We start from the raw sequence: 26,196 nt of genomic DNA, 5'->3' as shown, positions 1-26,196 counted from the left end.
ATCGCTGAACAAGTAGTAATTAAGCACGGGCCACTTATACAAATTTGATCAAAAGTGCAACAAACCACAGCTGAAGGACTTTGTAATGCCAGGGTTGGCTAAAAAAAATATGCAGAGGAATCTTTTATCTTCATGACCATGTTTTATTTTGCCTCTATTTTCCTGATAGATAATTCATTATGTACCAAATTTTAATCAGTAAGGAATAATGTCGACCATATTACATCTCAACTGAAACCCAGTCACCAAACTCAACTGAAACCCAACCTGATTTTTGGGATTTGGGGAATATTTTGGAATAGACATTGCTGTGAAACTACATAAACAAACAAAGGAAGTTGCAGGGAGCAAAACAGAATGTTGTAAATCCAGCTGCTTACTTGTAAAAAAAAATAAAAAATGCTTTTTTTTTTCCTCCAGGGGAGAAACTGTAGCAGATATTTCTGAATTCTTCATTTGCAGCAAAGGGAATTGTGAAACAATACTTAGACTTGCACTTTTGGTTGCTTTGTCAGTGTGGCACAGCCCGTTGACTTCTTTGGCTTCTGAGTCAGCACAAATTAAAGGTCTGCTATTGTCCCCTGTAACTGTTGTTCTGAAGTAAATTGCTATTTCGTGGCTCTAATTTTATGCAGCGATTTGCTAATTATTACTGTCAGTATTTTCTGCCGAGGAGGTGCTGTTTGGTTTGAAGGTGTTGTAACCAGAGCAACCTCACGTGCTCTCTTGCCGTAATAAGAATTGGAGTTAAGTGTCGAAAGGCAGGGCATCCACTGAAACCTGCTTTTTATTATATTGTTTAATTATACCTTTATTGCGAGTAAGATGAGGAGAGAACTCATCACCACGTTTGACCTACCCAGATGCCAGCTGATTTAAAATTCTGCTAGAGTGGTGAAGCTCCAAGGAAAGTCTGCTTTCGCTCTTGTTTCTAGGCCCTTGTTAAATTGTCCAGAGACAATCAAAAGATATTCGCTCTTCAAGCTAATAGCACCTCTGAGTCCTTCTGAAACACTTTTTTGTAAAGCACAGCAGACCCAGAGCAATGCAGAGGCCATTCCAGGACCTTATTTCATTTAAGATGCTTTAGTTGGCATGGCAACTAGTTGAGACATCTGGGAGGTATCTTGTTTGGGACTGAAGATGGGGAGGATTTAGGTGGGAGAGCCAAACAAGGAAGTTTCATGCGCCCAGTGAAGTACAGACTACTGCATTGCAATCCCTGTTCCAGAAGTAAATGCATGGAATACATGGAAACTTTCATTCTTTAAAAGGTAAAGGTAAAGGTTCCCCCGCACATGCGTGCTAGTTTCTGACTCTAGGGGCCGGTGCTCATCTCCGTTTCAAAGCCGAAGAGCCAGCGCTTGTCCGAGGACGTCTCCGTGGTCATGTGGCCAGCATGACTAGACGCCAAAGGCGCACGGAACGCTGTTACCTTCCCACTGTAGTGGTCCCTATTTTTCTACTTGCATTTTAACGTGCTTTTGAACTGCTAGGTTGGCAGAAGCTGGGATGAGTAACAGGCGCTCACTCTGTTACGCAGCACTCGGGATTCGACCCGCCAAACTGCCGACCTTCTGATCGACAAGCTCAGCGTCCTAACCCACTGAGCCACCGCGTCCCTATAAACTTTATATAATAAGGTTATAAACTTATAACCTTGTTATAAGTTGTTACGACTTATAACAAGGAGAGAAGCAACCTAAAACTAACGGTGAGAGCAATCAACCAATGGAATAGCTTGCCTTCAAAAGTTACGGGTGCTCCATCACTGGAGGGTTTCAAAAAGAGACGGGACAAGTTTTTCTGAAATGGTATAGGGTCTTCTGCTGGAGCAGGGGGCTGGAGTAGACGACCTCCAAGTTTCCTTCCAACTCTGTTATTCTATGTCATTGGTGGCGAACCTATAGCACGCGTGCCAGAGGTGGCACTCAGAGCCCTCTCTGTTGGCATGCACGCCACTGCCGCCAACAGCAGGTCCATTAGGCCACCACCACCGCCTGGAGCAGGAGCCGGCCAGAGGTGGCACTCAGAAGCTTCTCCCTGCCCCCCCCCCGAGGGTACCACAATGCTGATGTGGCCCTGGCACTTTGTGATAAATAGGTGGATTTTGGGTTGCGGTTTGGGCACTCGGTCTCTAAAAGGTTCGCCATCACTGTTCTATGTTCTAAGTGAAATGGAACAAAGAGGCTTGGGACTCCAGGCAGGCAGCAGTATAACTCTATGAAAAAGAATATGATCAGGCCAAAATTGGCATTGGGGAGAAGTTGACGAAAGAAATATCAAGTTTAAAAAAATATGTTTCTCTGCAGCTGGGGGCTGCAAAGAAAAACTACATTAAAAAAAATCCTCCAATGCATCCCTATGGTAGAAGCATTTGGTCAAAGACTTGGGATGTTGCTGACTCATTCATTCTAAGCCACATACCATCCTTGTCTCATGATACAAAGCATATGCAAACACACAGATGCAACACAAGGGGCAAATAATAACAGAATAAAGAGTTGGAAGGGACCTTGGTGCTCTTCTAGTCCAACCCTCATTCAGTCCAGACCCTATACCATTATAGACAAGTAGCTGTCCAGTTTCTTCTTAAAAATCTGCAGTGATAGAGCATCCACAATTTCTGAAGGCAAGCTGTTCCACTGGTTAATAGTTTTCACGGTTAGGAAATTTCTCCTTAGTTTTAGGTTGCTTCTCTCTTTGATTAGTTTCCATCCATTGCTTCTTGTCCTGCTTTCAGGTGCTTTGGAGAATAGATTGACCCCCTCTTCTTTGTGGCAGCCCCATAGACATTGGAACACTGCAGTCATGTCATTATTTTTACTAGACTAGACCAAGGGTGTCAAACTCAATTTCATTGAGGGCTGCATCAGCATTGCGGTTGCCCTCAGGGGGCCGGGTGGGTATGGCCAGGGTGGGCATGGCCTACTGGGTGGGTGTGGCTAGAGTGCGTATGGCCTACTGGGTGGGCGTGGCCAACTCTACATCGTTCGCATAAAGGGTGCCTATAGGGGCCTGGGCAGGAGTGGGACAGATCTGAGGGTCTCTGGCAGAAGGAGGGTCTCTGGGCCAGGGCCAAGGCAGTGGGGGCCGTTCCCTCACTGTTTCCAGGATGGCTTCGCGGGCCACATGAAACCACTTCGCGGGCCGGATCCGGCCCGTGGACCTTGTGTTTGACATGTCTGGACTAGACATACCCAATTCCTGCAACCGTTCTTCATATGCTTTAGCCTCCAGGCCCCTAATCATCTTTGTTGCTCTTTTCTACACTCTTTCCAGGCTCTCAACATTTTTTTTTATAATGTGGCAATCAAAACGATGCAGTGGTCTTACTAAGGCTTTATAAAGTGTTATTAATACTTTGTGTGATCCCTCTGTTAATGCAGCCTAGTATTGCATTGGCTTTTTTGACTGCTGCCTCACACTGCTGGCTCATATTTAAGTGATTGTCCACTAGGATAAGGGTCCCCAACCCCCAGTCCATGGACTGGCACTGGGCTGCGGCATACCAACAACCAGGCTACGGAGACAAGTGAAGCCCCACCCACTAGATGCAGGCAGTACACGAAACCACACCAGGGACCGGTTCTGAGGAGGCATGGCACTAGGACTCCAAGATCCCTCTCATAGTTACTGTTATTGAGCCAAGTAAGTGTAAAACACTTGCCTAAATGTATTTTGTTAGATAGGGCCCAGTGTTCAAGTCTGTCGAGATCCATCTGGATCTTCAGCCTATCTTCTGAAGTGTTGACACAGACATATATACAGACATCAATTTTACTGAAGATACTATATACCAAGGGTGTCAGACCCGCGGGCCAAATGCGTCATGTGGAAGCCAATGGCAAAAATGTCCCAAAAACGTTGCGCGACGTCACATCATGTCGCCAGTTTGACATGTCTGTTATACACCTATACACCTATGGCCATTGGAAAGGGGTTGAAAATAATTTTAGCCACTATTCTCTGCATGTTTTCCTCACCTTGTTTAGGTGGGATGAAAAATCTATACCAATTGCAGTAGAGAAGCCTTTTTTTTTTTGCAAACATTTTTAATTTTATTTCCAAAGTTAAAATACAAAATAAAGAAAAGAAGAAGAAACATACTAACAACCATCAAACACTAATATTACAAATAAAAAATAGACTGTTAGGAGAAGCAGGCATCCTTGTTCCAAGAAACTAGTGTGGATCATATGACAAAAGCTAGGAAAGACTGAAGAACCTTGAAAAACAGAGATGTGATGGTTAAACATTTCAAGTATCCGACAGAATATCAGATAGAAGGAAGTCAAAACCTATGCTGTAGTGTTCTAGAATATAGGTCACAGGAAGGCAGGTTTCAGTCTGAGTTGTTAGGAAAAGCTTGCTAATGGGTAAGAACAGTTCATCAGTGGAAGCAATTAGCAAGAAGGTGCCGATTTTTCTATCACTGGAAGCAGGGATTAGATCAGAGGTCCCCAACCTTTTGGGCACCAGGGACCGTTTACACGGAGAGAGCCGTAGAACGGAGGGGGCGTGGTTTTGTGTGCTGCCTGCAATTCCGCAGATGGGGCTTCGCTTGTTCGTGCGGCCCAGTTCCTGGCATGCCACGGCCTGGTATCAGTCCACGGACCGGGGGTTGGGGACCCCAGGATTAGATAACCATTTGGGGAACTGGATTATTTGGATTCCTACACTAAATAGGGAATTGGACCTGGGCCTGAATTGCTGCTTTAAGCTGCAATTCTAAATGTGAAATCTAGTTATACTGTAAAAATAAGCTTTCTACAAATTTATGAATTTTTTCCCTCCATCAGGCTTTGCTAAAACACTGGAGAAAATAAGGAGGTCTTACAAAAACATATGAAGGTCTCTACCAAACTCATAAGAAGGACATAGAAAGAAGAGCTGTCCTCCACTCTTGTTTCCAACAACGTCATTAATAGTTTTTGCCTGTAATCCTGGGGTGGGGGCCGGTTTGCATATTGCTATCACAACTTGGTCACCACTATTGGTAGGTAGGGCATTGCTAGCTTTGTACAATAATCTGTCGAGTCCAACTCTTTGGGCCATAATGAGAAAAATCCCCAAATAATAATGCTTCGGAGTTTTTTCAGCCAGTTGAGTGTAGAAAGGATGAAATACTGCTCCTGTGTGGGCGGGGAGGAGCAGAAAGTTGCAGTTTGAAATGGAAAGTGTGTCTCTTTACAGTTAGCCCTTAACAATCAACAAGTGAAACCTGAATTTCCATCATAAAAATGTTGCGGTCATAAGTGGAGTTGGACCTGATTTTATAACCAGTTTCATGGTGATTGTTAAGCAAATCACCACGGTCATTAAATTAATCATGTGATCGTTAAGTGAATCCATTTTCCCTATTGAGGTTTTTTTCTTTGTTAGGTCCTAATTGCAATCATGTGACTGCAGGATGCTGCAATGGGTCATAACTGCGAGCCGGTTGCCAAGCATTCATATTGCAGTCACATAACCACGGGTGGCACGATGGTCGTGAGTTGTGAAGACAGGCCGTAAGTCCCTTTTTTTTAGAGGCCATTATAACTCTGATCAGTCGTTAAACAGTCACAAGTCGAGGTATTTGTAGTGATCTTATTTTAATGGAGTTTGCCCAGATTGCATTTAAAACTGATTTCAAGCTGTAGCAAAAGTTGTTTGTGCACATTTGGGTGTAATTGATTCCTTTCCCTCAGAGCTTAACACAACCTCTATAAGGGACTAGAATGCTCTGTACAGAATCTCTAAATGTTTCAGGAAACTTTTTGGAGGGCAGATTATGCTCTAAGCCAGGGCTTTTCAACCAGTGGTACAGGAACCACCGGTGGTACATTGGCACCTGGCAGGTGGTACACGACCATCCTAGAGAAGCGGTAGCTGGGGAGGGGAATGAGCTGAAGCAGCGTCAGCACCGCACAAGCCTGAGCGAGAGATGGCTGGAGCTGCAGGGCTGTCAGGGCTCGGCGGAAGCGCCAGGATCAGTGCTTCTTCGGGGCTGTCGGGGCTCAGCAGAAGCACCAGGATCACCGCTGGGCTCCAGCTGATCCTGGCGCTTCTGATCATTTGGAGCCCGGCGCTGATCCTTGCGTTTCTGCTGAGCCCCGAAGAAGCGCTGATCAGCTGAAGCCTGGTGCTGATCTTGGCGCTTATAACAGTCACTAAGCGAACTGTTGTAAGTTATACTACTTTTAGGATATAGCAATATCCTAAAATATCTGAGTACCACCAATCACCTAGCAAGGTGTCAAAAACTTGATGACTTCATACTTCATCACTTTTTTCCTTTTTTGGGGGGGGGGGTCATCAAGTTTTTGACACCTTGCTGGGCGACTGGTGGTACTCGGATGTTGCCATATCCTAAAAGTGGTACAATGGGTGAAAAGGTTGAAAAGCCCTGCTCTAAGCAGCAGCCCAGTTTTAAGAGCTATGGGTAGAAGGAAAGTCAGGGGTCGTGTGATTGATGGCTCTTGGTTTGAAAGAACAAATTACGGGTAGTCCTTGGCTTACAACCGTTCCATTTAGTGACCATTCAAAGTTACAATGGCCTAGGAAAAAAGTGATTTTTAACTGATTTAGACCTGTATTGTAAAGGGGAGAGTGAATGACCTTGAAGGCAGACCAGGCTAAAAAAAGCAATGCCACCTAAGCCAGTATTACTTTTATCTTACAAATCCTTCCTTCCTTCTCTTTTACTTTCAGGTAAACTAGAGAGGGGCTTGCCTGAAACAGTTTCTTAAGTTTCAAAGGCGGTTTTTCAAAAGGCAACTGGACTGTTTTTTGAGGAAGAAGAAGAAGACGACATTTTGCTTCTCATCCTTCATCAGTTGTGACTGGATGGAGGGGGGATGGAAGGATAGGTACCCCACCCCCATCCAATCACAACTGATGAAATGTCTTTGATAAGAAGCGAAACATCTTCTTCTTCTTCCTCCAAAAAAAACAACAACAGTCCAGTTGCTGTTTGAAAAGCATCCTTGGGACAACGATGACCTGGATGACTGAGAGTCTCCACCGACTCTCTTAAGTTATTTCTTGCCTTAGACTCAAGCCCCACTTATGTGACCGTTGCTTTGGTAGCCACTCATCCTCCAGGCCATTCACTCTGATCTCTTCCCTGTTTTTGGCCAAATGATCCTCAAAATATATATATAAAAAAAATACTTTTGCGCACTTGTATTGCAAGATCACACCGTGCCCTGGCTAAGGCGAAACATTTCTATGCTTGTCTTCCCTTTTGCAGTCCCAGGGGAATCAATTCTTAGGGTTGTGTGTTATTTCCTGCAGGGTAAAAAAAAAAAAAGGAAGCTCCCAGAAGCTGTTCTTTGTATGGCTGATAAATGGGAGGTGGGAGCTGCTACTTTTTAAGGGTCTCTGACCCCCCAGCTGGGATCATGTTTTTACCATCCCATAACATGGCATAAAACAGATGACCTACAGAACTGGAATTAGCTATAAAAGCAACAGCTCGATTATTATATGGACATGATGCAAATACTTTTGAAATGCTCTTTTGCAGCTTTTGAAATACAGGCATATTTGGCCGAGGTCAGGCAAACAAAAATGGGCTTTGGACAGTAAAGTGTCAAAGTTTATTTTTTTCCTCTAAATTTGCCTTTTCTTTGGCATATATATATATATATATATTGTTTGGATTACTTGCTCAGATTAATGTCTTCCACTCAGATGCAGATATACACAAGGAATAATTAGCCACCCGCATGGCATATCTGTGTCAAAGCTGCGGACCCATTAGGCTCATACGTGCATATACTTCTGAACCCACAATCAAGGATTGAAGTTACCACTTTCTTCATGGCAGAAGACAGCATGTTACTCCCTCTGCCTTAAATCTTGGTTGTGATTATTGTTTCTCTCTGCTATTTCTAGAACAAATACAATTAAAACATTGGAATATACTTCTCAGTTTACCCCTCACTGTAAATATATCTTTACAACCCACTTACGAAAAGATTTGAGAAACAGAAAGGAATAAATAAAATATACAGCTAGTATAACAACAAATAGTTAGCCACCCAGAGTCACAGTTGTGAAATGGGCAAGTGTATAAGTGGACTTTAAAAAAAAAAGACAGCAGCAGCAGCTTCTCTCCCTTCCTCTCTCTCTCTCTCTCTCTCTCTCTCTCTCTCTCTCTCTCTCTCTCTCTCTCTCTCTCTCTCTCTCTCTCTCTCTCTCTCTGTCTCTCTCTGTCTCTCTCCCTCCCTCCCTCCTCTCTCTCTCTCTCTCTCTCTCTCTCTCTCTCTCTCTCTCTCTCTCTCTCTCTCTCACACACACACACACACACACACACACCCTCTTTTATCTGTAATCTATAACTGGGTGAAACGGTGCATCACAGGGCAAGACTGTTTCAACTAAGTATATCAAATGGGCTAACTTATAGAATGCTGGGACCCCATTACTCCCAAGGGAATGAAATGTGGGAAGTTGTGACTGCTTCAGTCAGCCATGATCCTCATTTTCAATGTTCCCTGACAGCTTCTGGGAGTGTCAGCCCTTCTGTCCTCCCACCATACTCCCTTGCTCTCTCTCCCACCTGGCAGCAGCCACTTACCTGCCTGCTGGGAAGAGGAAGGGTGGGTGGGTGAGGAAGGGAGGAAGTAGGGAGGGAGGAAGGAAGGGAAAGGAGGAAGGAGGAGGAAAGAAGTAAGGGAGGTAGAGAATGGAGAAAGAAAAGGAAAGGGGAAGGAAGGAAGGAAGGAAGCTCGCTTTCTGATGCTCACTGCCCACATCCCACAAAAAAACTCAGTGGAGAAGCCAACCAGAAGTCAGAAGTCATCTCCGCTCCCACTGATTTTTTGTTTTGCTCACCTGTGCTCATTCGGTTTCTCTATTTAGGTAAGGAACGAGCTTTGAAATGATGGCCCAACAGGTCACAGGTTCTTGTGTGTATCTACGTGTCTTGTGTTAAATTTATTCTTCCAATCCATATTTTCTTTTTAAAATGTAAAATCTCTGTTTCCTAAATAAAATCAGTGTGGCTGTACGTTGCCTGTTTTGAAAGGGCAAAATCGCAGTTCCTAAAAGATGGCAAAAAGGAATGTTTTTTTAGCCTCTCCTCCCCTGCATTCTATTCCATTCCATCTCAGAGGAGCCAATATTAAAAAGATGCTGTCATCACCTTCACCATCTTTGTATGTCAGGGTCCCATCCCCTGATCCAGCTCCGTTTATGTTGTCCTTGCAACTCTTAACTCTTGTCTTTTCTTCCTTAAGCTTAGAATTATTTTCTTCACTACTGCTTGTTCCTAGAATCTTCCAGTGCTGAAAGCACAGCTTGATACTTGAAAATCAAGATACACTGGTTTTGCTTCAGGCTCCGTGTCCTCCCAGACTGTTGTCAACAACCAAGATCATACATCAGATATCTTGCTTGGCAATTGCCTTGATGCAGGAGGTGGAGCCCAGCTCAACATCTTGATCTCCCCTTTCAGTTATATTGAAAGTCTTTATTGGAGACAGCAGAAAATCATGTAATCATCTAAGCAGTTATAACTCAAGTGAGCAGACAGGAGAGCAATTGCGCTTTCCCAAGGTGCCTCTTTAACTTGCATTCCTGTCTTAATGTTGCATGTGAGAAGTGGGCGGGTTCTCTGGTATGATTTCGATTTCCTGTCAGTCCAGGTCTATCACTGGGACTTGGTCTTGTTTCTCATGTAAAATTGCCAATCTGAAAGAAAAAAGTGCAACTTTTGAAAAAATGGGTGATGTGTAAACTGACAAGAAAAAGAGATTTACTGCCTCAGGCGCAAAGAGTTTTTTTTTATGGTCCTCTAATATAAAGAATGGCTTAGAGGTAAAGAGCAGGGCCTTATGATTAAAATAATTCTTAGCAACTGTCCAAATCATTTCTGGTTCTGTAACATTCAAATACCTACAGATTAAGTGAAATGAAAAGGAGCGGTTATTGTGATGTCTCTTGTGTGTTGCAGGAACTGAAATTATCTGATCCACTTTCTGTCTTGTATTTTCCTTAATGAATACAATTAAAGATATGTTGTTACAGAACTGATGCAGAGTGATCTCCATAAGATTATCGTCTCTCCTCAGCCACTCAGCTCAGATCACGTCAAAGTTTTTCTTTACCAGATTTTAAGAGGTAATTTACTTTAGATTTTTAACGTGGAATAAATATATTGGAACCCCACTGCAATATGTAAAATGCATTTCCCCACTGCTGATCATGTAATATGAACATTTTACTAGAAGCCAATTTGTGGGCCTTCCGATAAAATTGGGGGAGGGGAATTGGCACAGGAGAATCATGTGATCTTTAAACAAATCCAACTTCCCTGTTGACTTTGCTTGTCAGAAGTCAACAGGAAAGGTTGGAAATGGTGATCACATGACCCCAGGATGCTGCAGCCATTGTAAATTCGTGCCATTTGCTAAGTGCTTGAATTTTGATCACATGAGTGAGGGGATGCTGTGACAGTCCTAAGTGCAAGAAGCAGTTGTGTGTCATTTTTTTCAGTGCCGTTGCAACTTTGAAAGGTCGCTAAAGGAATGGTTGTAAGTTGACAGCTACCTGCATTGAAACAGCAGGAGGAGGGGAGCCGCATAAATTAAAATAAAGTAAAGGTTTCCCTGCAAGTAAGCACTCTTTTAAAAACCTTTTCAACTGCAAAGTAATTTCTGGATTACTCATACTGTATTGCTTCTCTAATGTTAAGAGTATAGTGAATAATAATAACAATATGAATAATATGAATGCTATTTACAATGGAAAAATTATATACATAACAGAATAACAGAATTGGAAGGGACCTTGGAGGAATAATAATAATAATAATAATAATAATAATAATAATAATAATAATAATAATAATAATAATAATAATAATAATAATAAATAATAATAATAATAATAATAATAATAATAATAATAATAATAATAATAATAATAATAATAATAATAATAATAATAATGTATTTTGCAAAATACATCAAGAAATTGCAGCTTCCTGCAATAACTCCAGCAAAGCTACAAAAAACTGCGCTACTCGGAACATCTTACATTTTAAGGAGATACCTGGTTGATACCTAGGATGCTGGCAGCAACCCGTGTCAACCATTAGTGCCAGTCAATTTGAGTGTTCAGTTGACTGAGTTTCATGTTTTATGAATAAAAGTTTTATATAATAAGAAAGACAAAAAAGTCTGGATAGTGGATGTGGCAGTGCCTGGAGACAGCAGAATAGATGAGAAAGAATTGGAGAAGATAACAAAATACAAAGACCTACAAATAGAAATAGAAAGACTGTGGCAAAGGCAAGCAAGGGTGGTACCAATAGTAATAGGCGCCGTGGGTGCAATCCCAAAACAACTGGAGCACCACTTGAACACCGTTGGCATTGACAAATTTGCCATTAGTAAATTACAAAAGGCAGCCTTACCAGGAACTGCTTCCATCCTGCGGCGATCTCTGTAATACCATCAAACATCCACATCTACCTATCCCAGGTCCTTGGTAAGGACTCAGTAGGTAGACAAAAATGCCAAATCCAGTCTGAACATCTGGCTGACTGTGCGATGATCGATGATGATGATGATGATTAATAATAATAATAATAATAATAATATAATAATAATAATAATAATAATAATATAACAATAATAACAACAACAACAACAACAACAACAATAATAATAATAATAATAATAATAATAATAATAATAATAATAATAATAATAATAGGAAGGGACCTTGGAGGTCTTCTAGTCCAACCCCCTGCTTAGGCAGAAAACCCTATACCATTTTAGATAAATGGTCGTCCAGTCACTTTTTAAAATCCTCCAGTGATGGAGGACCCACAACTTCTGAAGGCAAGCCATTCTACTGGTTGATTGTTCTCACTGTCAGGAAAGTTCTCCTTAGTTCTAGGTTGCTTCTCTCCATGATTAGCAATAATATATATGCTTCTTTAGTTTGGAAAGGTTTTTTTAATCCAATTTTTAAAAAATAAAGTTGAACTTGAACCTGAGTCTCCCTTGTCTTAATCTTAGCATATTCACTATACTTCTTAAATAGTCTGATGTCATGCAGTGGTTAAACTATTGGACTGATTAAGTCCACCTTCATCTGCCAAAGTTCCTTGAGTGAACCTATAACTATGCCTCTTCCCACTGTTGTTCTGTATGGATTCCATTTGCCAAGTTCTTACAGTGAAGCTTATCAAAAAGATTTTTTTTCCTTTGTTCATTGCCCAGCTTGTTGCAAAGCCTGATGCTGATTTGGGCTGAGTGGGAGGGACCGGGCGAAGGTCACCCTGCTGGCTTTTGTGCCTAAAGCAGGTCTTTTCAACCTTTGCACCCATTGTACCACTTTTAGGATATGGCAACATCCAAGTACCACCAGTCGCCTAGCAAGGTGTCAAAAACCTGATGACCAAAAAAAAAAGGAAAAAAGTGATGAAGTACAGGTAGTCCTCGACTTACAACAGTTTGTTTAGTGACTGTTCGAAGTTACAATGGCACTGAAAAAAGTACCCCCCCCCCAAGCCACAGCCGAGCAAGACACCTACCTGCCTGCCCGCCCGGCGGCACTCTTCCTCCTGTCTGAGGTTTTCATAGTTGTGAGCATTTCTGTTGAGGATTGGCGGTGGGGTGGGGTGGGAGTTTGGTTTTTATTCCCTCCGTGTGCTGGGTGGTTGCAGCAGGTTTTGGTCACCTCACATGACTCTGGGACACTGTGACCGTCATAAATATGAATCAGTTGCCAAGCATCTGAATGTAAATCACAAGACCCTGGAGATGCTGCAACATTCCAGCTGATCGGCGCTTCTTCTGGGCTCAGAAGCACCAGGATCAGCGCCGAGCTCCAGCTGGAGCCTGGCGCTGATCCTGGTGCTTCCACTGAGCCCTGACAGCCCTGCAGCTCCAGCCGTCTCTCGCTCAGGCTTGTGCAGTGCTGCCACCGGTTCAGCTCATTCCCCTCCCCCGCTACCACTTTTCTAGGATGGTCGCATACCACCTGCTAGGTGCCAATGTACCACAGGTGGTACCCGTGCCACTGGTTGAAAAGCCCTGGCCTAAAGGACTGAAACCTTTGTCTCCCCACTCCTACTACAATACCTTAGCTCAGTGTTTCTCAATCATGGCGACTTCTACTCCCAGAATTCCCCAGGCAGCATGGTATCTAGAGAATTCTGGGAATTGGAAGTCTGCATGTCTTGAAGTTGCCAAGGTTGAGAAATAAAGCCTTAACTACTAAATAATATTGGCTGCCTTCTGGGTCTGATTGATTACGTGCCATCAAATCAGTGTTGACTCTTCGCAATCCTAAAGATAAAATTTCTCCAGGATCCTTCTGAACCAGAGAGGGTGTAAACAAATACCGGTAATATTTTGGCTTCCAATATGTCAGTGTTTGCAGGCATAGACTTGATGCCGCAGCTTGTTCTGATTTTGAACTTTTGTTCTGCTTTGCTTTTTTCTAGGCCTGAAATACTTACATTCAGCTGGTATTTTGCATCGAGACATTAAACCAGGGAACCTTCTTGTGAACAGCAACTGTGTTCTTAAGGTATTTTAGTAATGCCTGTATAAAATAGATAGATAGCCCAGGGATAGGCAACCTTGGCTCTTTTATGACTTGTGGACTTCAACTCCCAGAATTCCTGAGCCATTTGTGTGAAGACTTGCTTTTGCAAAATAATAATAATAATAATAATAATAATAATAATAATAATAATAATAATAATAATAATAATAATGATGATGATGATGATGATGATGATGATGATGATGAAGAAGTTGGAAGGGACCTTGGAGGTCATCTAGTCCAACCCCCCTGTTCAGGCAGGAAACCCCATACCATTTCAGACAAATGGCTATCCAGTCTCTTCTTAAAAACTTCCACTGTTGGAGCATTCACCGCTTCTGGAGGCAGGTTGTTCCACTGGCTAATTGTTCTAACTGTCAGGAAGTTTCTCCTTAGTTCTAGGTTGCTTCTCTCCTTGATTAGTTTCCATCCATTGCTTCTTCTCCTGCTTTCAGGTGCTTTGGAGAATAGCTTGACTGCCTCTTCTTTGGGGCAGCCCCTGAGATATTGGAACACTGCTATCATGTCCCCCCTCATCTACAAAATCTGTGTACTTCGCATTTCTCTGAAATAATCACATATATTTTTGTACAATTTTATTAAATATTTTTAAGATTAAAAATGTATACAAACTAATTTAGAGTGAGAAAAAGAAAAAAAACAGAAAGATAGATGGAAAAGAAGTAAAATTTAATTTAATTTAATTTAATTTAATTTAATAACATTTATATACCGCCCTTCTCCCTGAGGACTCAGGGCGGTTCACAGGGCAGAATAAAATACCAAATACAAACATTAAAAAGAGATTAAACAGTTGCCCTAGTTAAAACAATAGGAGTACAATTCTAAAAACCCCAAGATAAAATTAAGAGACTAAAGATAAAACAACCCCACCGATCCCCATCAGGCTAGGCCAGCTTGTACAAACAAAAACGTCTTGAGATCGCGACGAAAGGAGCGAAGATCGGGCGCCATCCGGAGCTCTACCGGTAGCTGATTCCACAGCTCCGGAGCGCCCACAGAGAAGGATCTCCCCCTGGGGGCCACCAATCGACATTCTCTGATCGGTGGCACCCTGAGGAGGCCCTCTCTGTGGGAACGCACAGGGCGCAGGGAGCTTGATGCCGGCAGAAAAATAGAACAGAAAGAAAAAAGATGCAAACAAGTAGCTTCACAGCAGTTTTAAATATAAATTGACCTCTTATTGTATGTTTACAACATAGCTCTCTTCTTTCTATAATCTATTCTAATCATTAAAACCATAACTCATGAAACAACCATAAATATTAATGAGTTTGTACTGGTGAAGAGCTGTCCCTGTTTTAAAAACAGGATTTCATCAAATGCATTATTGGCAGTATGATTACAACACTGAGAAGTGTTGTTAACCACTCACATGCCATATTTCACAGCTATGATTGTGTTCTGCTGGCATAAACATTTTCACTTGGGCTCCGTAGTAGCAGAAGGGGAATTATATTTCTCCTCATCTCCTCCCCATAATTAATGTAAACAAAAGACACTGTGCTTAAATGCCAGAGATGTTCCCTCATTGTAAATAAATACTCTCCGACTGAAGCCAATGACTTTTCTTTCTTGTTAACTGAGTAGCTTAGAATTGTGGTGTTGGCATAGTTTGGTCTCTTTGCTATTCTAGGGGGGAAAAATGAGTGTTTACTCCAGCTTAAAGCATGATACAATTATTTTAATCTCTTCGTACTGCTACTTCTGAGAACATTAACTATACAATAGCTTGCTGCTACATGTGGCTAAGGACTGGCTGTTAAAAACAGCAAACTGGATTGTACTTTAGGAGCACTTATGATTGAATCTCATTACATAGAAAATAAATCTGCATCTTAAAAACAACGAGAACTAGATTAGAATTCATTTTCATGATGCACGGTACTAATTTTCTCTCTGGAGAGATTGACGGCTCTTTTGTATAGAAGAACATAATCTCACATGAGCCCCACCTGTTCCTCCAAGTGGTTATTGTTAGGGTTAGGGTTAGGATGGGAGGGAGGGAGGGAGGGAGAGAGAGGGGGGAGAGAGAGAGAGAGAGGGAGGGAGAGAGAGAGAGAGAGAGAGAGAGAGAGAGATGACCAGGATGTTATATTAGAATTCTTCTCCCTACCCTTACTGTTTATAACACTTGGCAAACCTTTACTTTTTCAGATCTGTGATTTTGGCCTAGCCAGGGTGGAAGAATTAGATGAATCTCGTCATATGACTCAGGAAGTTGTTACTCAGTATTATCGGGCTCCAGAAATCCTGATGGGAAGCCGTCACTACAGCAACGCTATTGACATCTGGTCCATAGGCTGTATATTTGCCGAACTGCTGGGGCGAAGAATATTGTTTCAAGCTCAAAGCCCCATTCAGCAGGTATAAAGGTGCTTTGCTTTTAATGCAATAGATCTGGCAACTACTCCCTCCTAAAGGGTTGGATTGCAACTGCCAACATGCCCGGTCAGTGCTTTTTTTGTAAAAGAAAAAGGTGCCGGAACTCACACATGTCATACAACCCACCTTGCCTACCCTACAAGGTTCCATCCAAAAAAGGTGCCGGAACTCCGTTCTGAGCGTTCTATGAGAAAAAAAGCCCTGTGCCCGGTCATCATTCAGCATACGGGGGGAACTAGAATAAGGAAAAGTATGTTTTATATTTGGTGGTTTTAAGGGTGGCTGTTTGTGTGTGTGTGTGTGTGTGTGTGTGTGTGTGTGTGTGTGTGCGCACGTGCACACACATAATCTTTACTTTTTATACCAAGAAATTGTGGTTAACCATGAGAGACCTAATGATTTTAAATGAGTTTGTTTAATTATTATTTTAGCCATGTAACCATGAGATGTTTCTCTTACTTTTTTTCTGTTACACTTTCTGGGCCCCCCACTTCTTATCCAGGAAGAACAAAGTTGCATTTGCTTATCTGATCAATTCCCCTGCAACCTTTTGAGGTAGATTGTCATCGTTCTCGGGTGACAGATGGGGAATGGAGGTTGAGTTAAAAGCCCACTCAAGAACGCCCATCTCGTCCAGGAATTGCGAGGACAAACGTGGGTGGTTTATCTTTAGCATGCTGAAAATGCTTCTTAAAAATTTGAATTAGCTAGAAAAGTGAGATGCTATTTTGAAATCTGTTTGCAAAATATTTAAATAGGGTGGATAATAAGAGTTGTACAGCTTTGGTAGCTATTCTTTTCCTCCCCACCCCCAGTAATTTATTTATTATTATTGATTAAACAAGTTTATATAGCTGCTCAACTCACACACCGGTGACACACCTACAATAATCAGTGATCTCTAAATTGAGGGTGAAGTTGCAAACCGTTTTGCATTGTAACAAAACAAATTGTAATTTAGTCTAATTGAGAATGAGACTGCTTTTGTTTTGTTCTGTTTTGTTTTGTTTTGTCAGATTTAAGAGTGGAAAATGGCTATAGCTGGGCATGGATGTGAAGGCTTTGTAACTATGCGTCAGTTGATTAGGTTGCCCTAAAAAAAACTTCCTCAGCACAACTCTTTTTATATTTGTCAGGATCTCCAACTATTCTGTCTGGGGATTCTGACAATCAGACAGCAGCACACCAGGGCTCTACATAAATAAGCTTCAGTTACAGCATTTGATGTTTATGTTTTGAAGAACCTTTCTAGGTTTAGTTGCATGCTTCTTGACTATTTCTCATGTGTATGTTGTTTCATGTTCTATGTTTCATCTTTGCCCAAAAAGAAAAACCCCTTTGTGAGGGAGGCAGTTTCCGTTCTGCGTATCAAAAACTCAGGCCGAGAGATTTTGTAAAGGATATTCCAATTAACAACTTATAGCCATTGATTCAAAGCTCAGTGCCTGACTACTGATCTTTTGTCTCCAGTTTTCTGTTATATTTTGATAGGAATCGCATGCCCACGTAAGCTTTGTTTATCCTAGCGATCCTAAATTGATCTACGTACGTTCTATTGCGGCCTCGTCACGTTAAATTTCTCGGAAAATACAGTTTGTTGAAAGGACCAGGGATTCGAATTTACAATTGTCAGGATTCTGCAGGCATTTAGAATAAACAAGAGGAGGTTGCCTGCCAATTAAGTAGTCTCCAGCGGCTTTCCTCTATTAATCCTGTCTTCTAAGAGAGAGGCAAGTGGCCATTATAGAAAAGATGTAGACAGTCCTCACTTAGTGACCATTTGAAGTCACAACAGACCCCAAAGTTGAAGTTCTGATGTCCACCCTCACCCCATCTCATTTGGGCCACTTGGCAACTAGCCTACATTTACAGCCATTGGCAGCATCCCAGGGTCACATGACTGCAATTGATGATGGGTTGTGGTTTGTTTGTTTTGTTTTGTTTTTTGCTGGAAACCAGTGTTTACCTCTGGGTTTTGGCAAAAAAAATGATGGGTTCGCTTCATGATTGCAGCATTCACTTAATGACTGCAGCATTCACTTAATAATGTCATAAAATCGGATCAGTCACATAATGACCTGCTTAACGAGCAGCCTGATTTTTGACCATCATTTGGGTTCAGTTACACTTGTAAGTCAAGGGCGACTTGTATTATTCTGTGCTAATGGCCAAACTACAGAGTTTTCTCAGTAGACACATTTGTATGCCTTTATGTATTTATTATTTATATAGGGTTTATATAGCTGCCCACTAGGAATGCAGTTTTAAGCAGCTAACAGTTAGTGTTTAGGAAAACGTAAAAAGTAAATACCAATAGAAATCCATAAAAAACACACCACACACCAGAAACAACTCACTTGTAAAGTTTTATGTGCTGTTCTGACTCAGAGCCTGGGGAGAAATGGATCTTCAATGCCTTTTTGAGGACCAGCAGAATTGGGCACATCTGAACCTGAGGGGAGATGCTGTTCCATAAGGCAGTCACAGTGACACCAAAGACAAACTTTTAGGTTCCATCAGATGACACTGCTTATTTATTTATTTATTTATTTATTTAGTTTTATATACCGCCCTATTCCCAAAGGACTCAGGGCGGTTTACAGGGCAAAGTTAAAAGACAAAATAAAAGTTAAAATAGAATTAAAATAAGATTAAATAACAATTAGTAGCCCAAAGTTTAAAAATTTAAAAGTTTAAAAATTAAAACCCCTCAGTCCAGGCCAGATAAATCAAATAACCAAGTTTTTAGGTCCCGGCAAAACGAAAGAAGGTCGGGGGCGGTCCGGAGTTCCACAGGCAGATTGTTTCACAGGGCAGGTGCGCCCACAGAGAACGCCCTTCCCCTGGGGATCACCCGCCGCCACTCACTGACCGGCGGTACCCTAAGGAGGCCCTCCCTGTGGGAGTGCACAGGACGATGGGAAATTGAAGCTGGCAGCAGGTGCTCCCTAAGATAATCCGGACCCATGCCATTTAGGGCTTTATAGGTCATCACCAGCACCTTGAATCTCACCCGGAGAGCAACCGGAAGCCAATGCAGCTCGCGGAGGAGAGGTGTTACATGGGAGTATCGGGAGACTCCCATCACAACTCGCGCGGCCGCATTCTCCACCAGCTGAAGCCTCCGAGTGGTCCTCAAGGGCAGCCCCATGTAGAGAGCATTGCAGTAGTCTAACCGGGAGGTCACGAGCGCATGAGTGACTGTGCGTAGGGCATCTCGGTCCAGATAGGGCCGCAACTGGCGCACCAGGCGGACCTGGGCAAAAGCCCCCCTGGTCACGGCTCCTATATGATCTTCCAAGGTGAGCCGTGAGTCCAGGAGGACGCCCAAGTTGCGAGCCCTATCAACGGGGGGTAACACCTCACCCCCATAGTTAAAGATGGACAAAACTGGTTCATCCGAGATGCCGGCATGCACAGCCACTCAGTCTTGGCGGGATTGAGTCGATGCCTGTTTCTCCCCATCCAAACCCGGACCGCCTCTAGGCAACGGGACATCACGTCGAGGGCATCACTGGGTTGGTTCGGGATGGAAAGAAAAAACTGGGTATCATCAGCATACTGATGATACCTCACCCCGAAACCACGAATGAGCTCGCCCAGCGTCTTCATGTAGATGTTGAACAAGAGGGGAGAGAGAACCGACCCCTGAGGAACTCCACAAACGAGAGACCTCGGGGCGGACCTCTGCCCTCACATCAACACCGACTGCGAGTGGCCCAGGAGGTACGAGGAGAACCACTGTAAAACAGTGCCCCCCACTCCCAACCCCCTGAGACACCGCAGTAGGATACCATGGTCGATGGTATCAAAAACCGCTGAGAGATCTAACAGGACTAGGACAGAGGAGCAGCCCCTTAGGATCTGAAGCACGCCAATCATGGTTTTGCTGGATAGGCAGAGATGGGCCTACAAATATTTTGACCTGGGCCATGAAGGGCTTTGAAGGTGGACCCTTAGCACTTGGAAGTCAGTTGGTCACTAGTGCGTCAGTGTACCAGTCTTGCGGCTGCATTCTGGACTAGCTATAGCTTTCAAATTGTCTTCAAGCATAATAAAGTATGAAGTTTGTTGTGGTCTTTTGAGTTTTTTATAATATCTAAAATTATTTGTTTGTCTACTGCTTTTACTATTATCTTTGTGGTATTATTGCATTTGTTGCTGCTGTATAAAGAGATGGTAAAGCTTCTTGTGGTATTACTTAGGTCAGAGGCTACCACAGGTAGTCTTTGACTTTCAACTATTTGTTTAATGACTGTTTGAAATTACAGCGGCACTGAAAAAAGTGACTTGCGACCGTTTTTCACACTTAACGACCATTGCAGCATCCCCATGGTCACGTAATCAAAATTCAGATGTTTGGCATGCATTCATGATGGTTGCAGTGTTATGGGGTCTTGTGATCCCTTTTTGCCACTTTCTGACAAGCAGAGTCAATGGGGAAGCCAGATTCATTTAACAACTGCAGTGGTTCACTTAACAACTGTGATAAGAAAGGTTGTAAAATGGGGCAAAACCTACTTAACAACTGTCTTGCTTAGCAACAGAAATTTTGGGCTGCCTGTATATAAAACCTATACACGCATGCACGCACACGCACACACACACACACACACACATGCCCAGTTTCAAAGAATACCTACAAGTAGTGAGGAAACAAGACAGGGTAGTCATACTTTTGTATTGGCAGAGGTTATCGCAGTATAAAATAAAATTGGAGTTCTGGTTTATTTTTTCATTTCTACAGTTGGATTTGATCACCGATCTTTTGGGGACACCGTCACTGGAAGCAATGAGGACAGCTTGTGAAGGCGCCAAGGCTCACATACTCAGGGGTCCTCATAAACAGGTAAAGTGATTACTTTCTAATTTGGAGAATTTGGTAATGCCAGAGCCTTTTAGTTATGTGATGACGACTTTTAATTTTCAGTCGTAAGAGCAATAAAAGATTGGGATTCATACTGGGATAATCACAAAGCAATTTATCTCAGCTATGCAGAACTGAAAATTAATACGTCGTGCTCTCTGCTTTTTATGGAAGTTAAATTTTTGATGCAGAGAGTAGGTGTGGCTCTTTGGCCCGAGGAGAGTGGAACTGCTGTAGGTAATACTAAAAAAACAATCTAAGCAAAAGAGACCTTTTGCATTCCTGGGCATTAAGTACAGCCTATGAACCAATTACAATGAGGCTAAATTAGACTTAAATGACCTACTTATCTTAGTTTGGAAAGCTGCTACCAGGGACCTAATTTTAGCCTATAACCTCAATTTCTTTTATCATCTCTGTTTTGGGTGTTTCAGCCAAAAAGTATGAAATCAAATATAATGGCTGGAGATAATAAAATAGATGTGTAATATCTATTTTAGGATGTCACCTATTTTGTTTGAGTAACCATTGTTCTGATACAACTTCTTCTCAACAGATGTGTAATAATTGAAAATATTTGCAGCGCAAAAATACTGTTTTCATTATATAAAAATAATTTCACTGTATATATGTATACCTAACTTTAAAAAAATATAAGGAATAAAGTGATTTTTGGTGTGTTGGAAGAGGCCTATGAACTCCTGCTGCAGCTTGAATTCTATTTAGAGTTGGGTGCGTGCAGCACAGCCACAGGTAAAATGTGGAACTTTACTCAAGGTTTGCTCAGTTATTCTTAACAGAATGGAGTACTTTGTATATGGAAATACAGTGGAGGGGCAAGAAATGAGAGATGGAAAGAAAGTCCTTTTTTTTCCTTCAAAATTCCATGCTATTTCAGAGTTGTTCTGAGGTCTTGTTATAATCACCTTGTATAAGCTGGTCAGATTTGCAATTCCTGGAAATGTAGCCTTAAATCACTGCATGCAGAGTGTCCCAAGATCAGCTGATGGGATTTTCCAATTTAAAAAGTAGTACGAATAAAGATTTATTGTAATCTTAGTCACAATCAACAGCCTTGGCCTAACACAGCTTCATATGACATAGAACTGGTATAGAACAACTGTAGTGTTTGTGTGACACACAGTGGGGTCCTGCTATCATCATTCCGTAATATTCATTCTGACTAAGAAATTAGCCATGGTGTCCTTACATACGTGGAAAGCATCCCGAGAAACTCTATTATAAATCTCGACTCTGTCCTGTAATGCTGATTAGCATCTAACCTTTTCTCTTAATATTGTTCCATAAATTGATAAGGCAAAAGTTTGATTGCTTATTTGAAACGGAATATGTGCCAGTTCTGGGTTAGGTATAACATATTCCTCCCACGTACCAATAACAATTAATCATCTGCCAATAACAGGAGAAAAATTATGTAATCGTTTCTTTCTTGCTCCTAATGGTTTTTCCCCAATCCGTGCACATGTTAGATCTATAAGGCTTTCCTTTTTTTTCGAATTTGCATAGGAAAGCAGGGTTTTTTTAGAAGCACCACACACTAAGAAAATAATAGTGTAGGAAGTGATGGAGAACAACCAGCTTCTAAGCTCAATATATTTTAATTTGCTTACTTTTTTTCCTAACAAAAAGAAGCAAGACAAATTTTACATTTGCATACGGAGGTCAGCTCTGTTTTTAGTTACGAACATTCCTTTTGAATTTTGGAGGTCATGTTTTTCTCTCTTCTTGTTCTAATGTAAAGTTCATCAAGCCCTGTAAGGCCTTAATCTGTCTATGCACTTACTCCCCAGGAGTGTCATGGGGTCAAACAGCTAGAAAAGGAGAGAGGCCCCCTGTCCACTATTCATTATCTTTGGTTCAGGTTCCTCCTCTATGTTTTTTTTTTAATCCCATTTATATCCTGCCCTTCTCCGAAGAATCAGGGCGGCTTACAATCTAAGAAGCACAAATCAATGTGCTTAGCAATAGCCTTCATTCTATGTATATGCCTGCTTATTAGGGCTTTCGGCCGCCCCCCAAGTAGCATTATTACAAAGTCAGCTTAATTGCCCCCAACAATCTGGGTCCTCATTTTACCTACCTCGGAAGGATGGAAGGCTGAGTCAACCTTGAGCCTGGTGGGATGCGAACCTGCACTAATTGCAGGCAGCTGGTGTTACTTAAGGAGGCATTAGCCCACTGCTCCACCAAGGCTCTTAAGAATTCTAGGATATATATATATATATTAATTTTTATTTATGAAATTTATTTGCTGCCCGTTTCATGGTTCAGGTGACTCTGACTGGCTTTTATCAAGATAAAACAACATATAACAGTTATAAATATAAAATGGGATTACATTTACAAAAATTAGAACAGTTAAATTTTATTTTTCATCTGCTCGCCTGGAAATGCTTGCTGGACTTAAGCTAACCTGTTTTGCTGGAAGAGCTTGCTAGACTAACTTGTCCTCTTCATTTATTTCCAAAACAGTTGTTTTTTAAAAAAAATCATTTAAAAAACAAACAAAAAACCCCACCCTGAACAGAATGTATTCAGCAGTTTTAGCTGTGGTTCAGAAAAAGACAGCGTTGCATTTTGGCATCTCAGTTATGCGTATGAGGCTCAGTGCTTTTTTCTTTTCACAGCCATCCCTTCCTGTCCTGTATACATTATCCAGCCAAGCTACACATGAAGCCGTTCATCTCCTTTGTAGGATGTTGGTCTTCGATCCAGTGAGTTGATGCTTTGTGTTATATATTTAAAAATAGAAAAAGGGGAGGCCTGCTGATAAATATAGCAAAATATATATCACGGACTTGAGAAGCACGTGGCTAAGAACATGGCAAATAACGGCAAAAAAAATATCCAAAGATGTGTCAGAGGAAGATAGAAAATAGAAGAAAAGCAGAATAAGTTAATGAATTCTTGGTTCTGTCGTCAATGCTGAGGGTATAAGACAAATACTAGTCGAGCCTTTGGTGCTGTCTGAGCTTGGTTATTTGCTTGCGTATGTGTCATTGCTCAACTAGGTAAGATCATTGTGGCTGCAAGCAAACAACCAGGCTCAGAGAGTATCAAAGACTCTAGATTCAACCCTGAGCTCCATACTGTATATGAAATAAAGAAGAGGAATAAATGATGACATGTGCAATGGTGTTCCTAAGAATTCACATCAGGACCAGTGTTTTTTTAAGTATCAGACGTTAGGGGTGAATAAGGAATTGGCCTTATTTGGTATTTCCTGATACTATCAAACTGATAGGGGAACAAATTTAAAAAAAGGAATTGTGTCCACATATGATTGATAGGCTTCGGAATGGCAAATGCAGTTGAGTGAATGTGCAAAGTGACACATGTTGGCAGAGAAGTTGTATTTTGATACAATTTGAAAGGGAATATTGAACTCATTGATAGGTATGTCAAATAATGTCCTAGAACAGACATGTGACATATCAGAGCTTTTTCTCCATCGCCGGCAAAGGGGTGGGCACGGTTTCCTGAGGACACGTCCGGCCCGTGTTCTGGCAGTTTGACACCCCTGTCCTAGAACTTAATTTATTTTTTTCTTTGCCCCTTCTCAGAAAATACTTCAAAACTTTAAAAAAATTTCTTTTGTAGAGTCAGTATAGAAAAGTTATCCAAATCACTCTTCTTGTTTGTTAATTTTATGTTCCCTTTAATTATTAAATTATCAACCAGTTTAATCTGTATATGCAGTGTATTATCTTTTTTCATGTCATTCTTGTAGCTTGTCATTTTTAAATCAACATTCAAATCAGTTTCAGGACTGTATTATCCTTTTCTATAACATCACTTACACATCATCTATGATGACAGACGTTCTTAAAATTAACTTCTGTGTCCATTGTTCACAAATATTCTTCAAAAATTCCAACGCTGAAATATTTTGCTCCATTCTATGTTGACTCATTAAGTATTCTTCTCCTTTAATTGTGATCTTTTCATTTCTTCTAGTTCGCTTTAGTGTACGATCCAATCATTATTTTTCCTAAAGAATCTTAACCAACAGCAAATTCCCACAGGAAAGATTCTTACAATTATATATTAATTCTAATTCTTATGATTAATTTCAGAGTCTTATTTCAGATCCATCTGGACTCTTAGCCCGTTTTTAACTTTCCAGAATCAACACTCTAAACACCTTTCTGCTGTCTGTTCCAAAAAGTTAAAAAAAATCTGAGTTGTTGAACTTATACTTGAAACGTCTTTCACTAATAAGGAGGCTCACGCACTGAATGAGATAAAAGCATGACATTCTGAAGGTTCTTAGTAGTTGAAAAGCAATTTTTAAAAAATGATCAAGCAATGAGGCTTGGTCAAGCTTTGTGTCCATATAGGCTATGTTACAAATGGGGGCTTAGATGGAATTCCTTGAGTCCAGCTGCACGACTCATAAACTGACTGGGGGGAAAAAACTTTGGTTTCCGCAGCCTTCTCACAAAGAGCAGCTACGCGGAGTACTTGTGGCAATCTGACAATCTCACCTTTCTCTGGAGCGATTTCGCTAGCCACAGTCCGTCCAGCCTGCAATCTCCACCATAAATACTGTCCCCACTCTTTCAGGGAATCTAGCCGATCCTGTCTTCATTAGAAGTCTCCCTGCAGCAATATTTAAGATCTAGCTCTACTGAATGAAAACTGGAAAGATAAAATTACAGTTGTGTACTAGCATAGGGACCCAGTGGCTCAGTGGGTTAGGACGCTGAGCTTGTCGATCAGAAGGTCGGCAGTTTGGCGGGTCGAATCCCGAGTGCCGCGTAACAGAGTGAGCGCCTGTTACTCGTCCCAGCTTCTGCCAACCTAGCAGTTCGAAAGCACGTAAAAATGCAAGTAGAAAAATAGGGACCACTCCGGTGGGAAGGTAACAGCGTTCTGTGCGCCTCTGGCGTCTAGTCATGCCGGCCACGTGACCACGGAGACGTCCTCGGACAAGCGCTGGCTCTTCGGCTTTGAAACGGAGATGAGCACCGGCCCCTAGAGTCAGAAATGACTAGCATGCATGTGCGGGAGAACCTTTACCTTTACCTTTACTAGCATAGACAACAGCAGATGATAGATAGGTCCAGACCTGTGGGACAAGGAAGTGTTTATAGGTAAGAATATATAGTGGGCCTCACAATACTTTGCCTCCTATTATTCTGGCAATAAAAAGAGACTACTGTAGTAAAGACAGGAAGCCCTCTTTTTGCGTGTGTCACACCTGAACTATTATTTTAGTAGCAAAAGGAAGATTTTTAATTGACTCAGCTCTTCTACATTATTGGAGTTTGGAGACGTTGTATTTTCAGTGTCCTCTTACGGTCTTGTTCGTGAGCTCCCCAATGTTATCTGCACTTCTCCAG

General features: G+C 41.7%; 1 protein-coding gene across 2 annotated transcripts in view; it reads left to right on the top strand.

Annotated features, from left to right (window-relative positions):
- The window catches only part of NLK (nemo like kinase), a 138,653-nt gene that overhangs the window by 102,973 nt on the left and 9,484 nt on the right, over positions 1-26,196 (top strand). For both annotated transcript variants that reach the window (XM_081346589.1, XM_081346590.1), the window contains exons 4-8: positions 10,007-10,113; positions 13,454-13,539; positions 15,736-15,945; positions 20,711-20,812; positions 23,479-23,565. In XM_081346589.1, coding sequence (XP_081202715.1) covers positions 10,007-10,113; positions 13,454-13,539; positions 15,736-15,945; positions 20,711-20,812; positions 23,479-23,565 — 592 coding nt within the window. The remainder of the gene's footprint in view (positions 1-10,006; positions 10,114-13,453; positions 13,540-15,735; positions 15,946-20,710; positions 20,813-23,478; positions 23,566-26,196) is intronic.

The sequence above is a fragment of the Vipera berus genome, assembly GCF_964194415.1.
Source record: "Vipera berus genome assembly, chromosome: 1".
NCBI lineage: Eukaryota > Metazoa > Chordata > Lepidosauria > Squamata > Viperidae > Vipera > Vipera berus.
The sequence above is the reverse complement of the archived record's forward strand: the minus strand, read 5'-3'. Positions and strand labels throughout refer to the sequence as shown.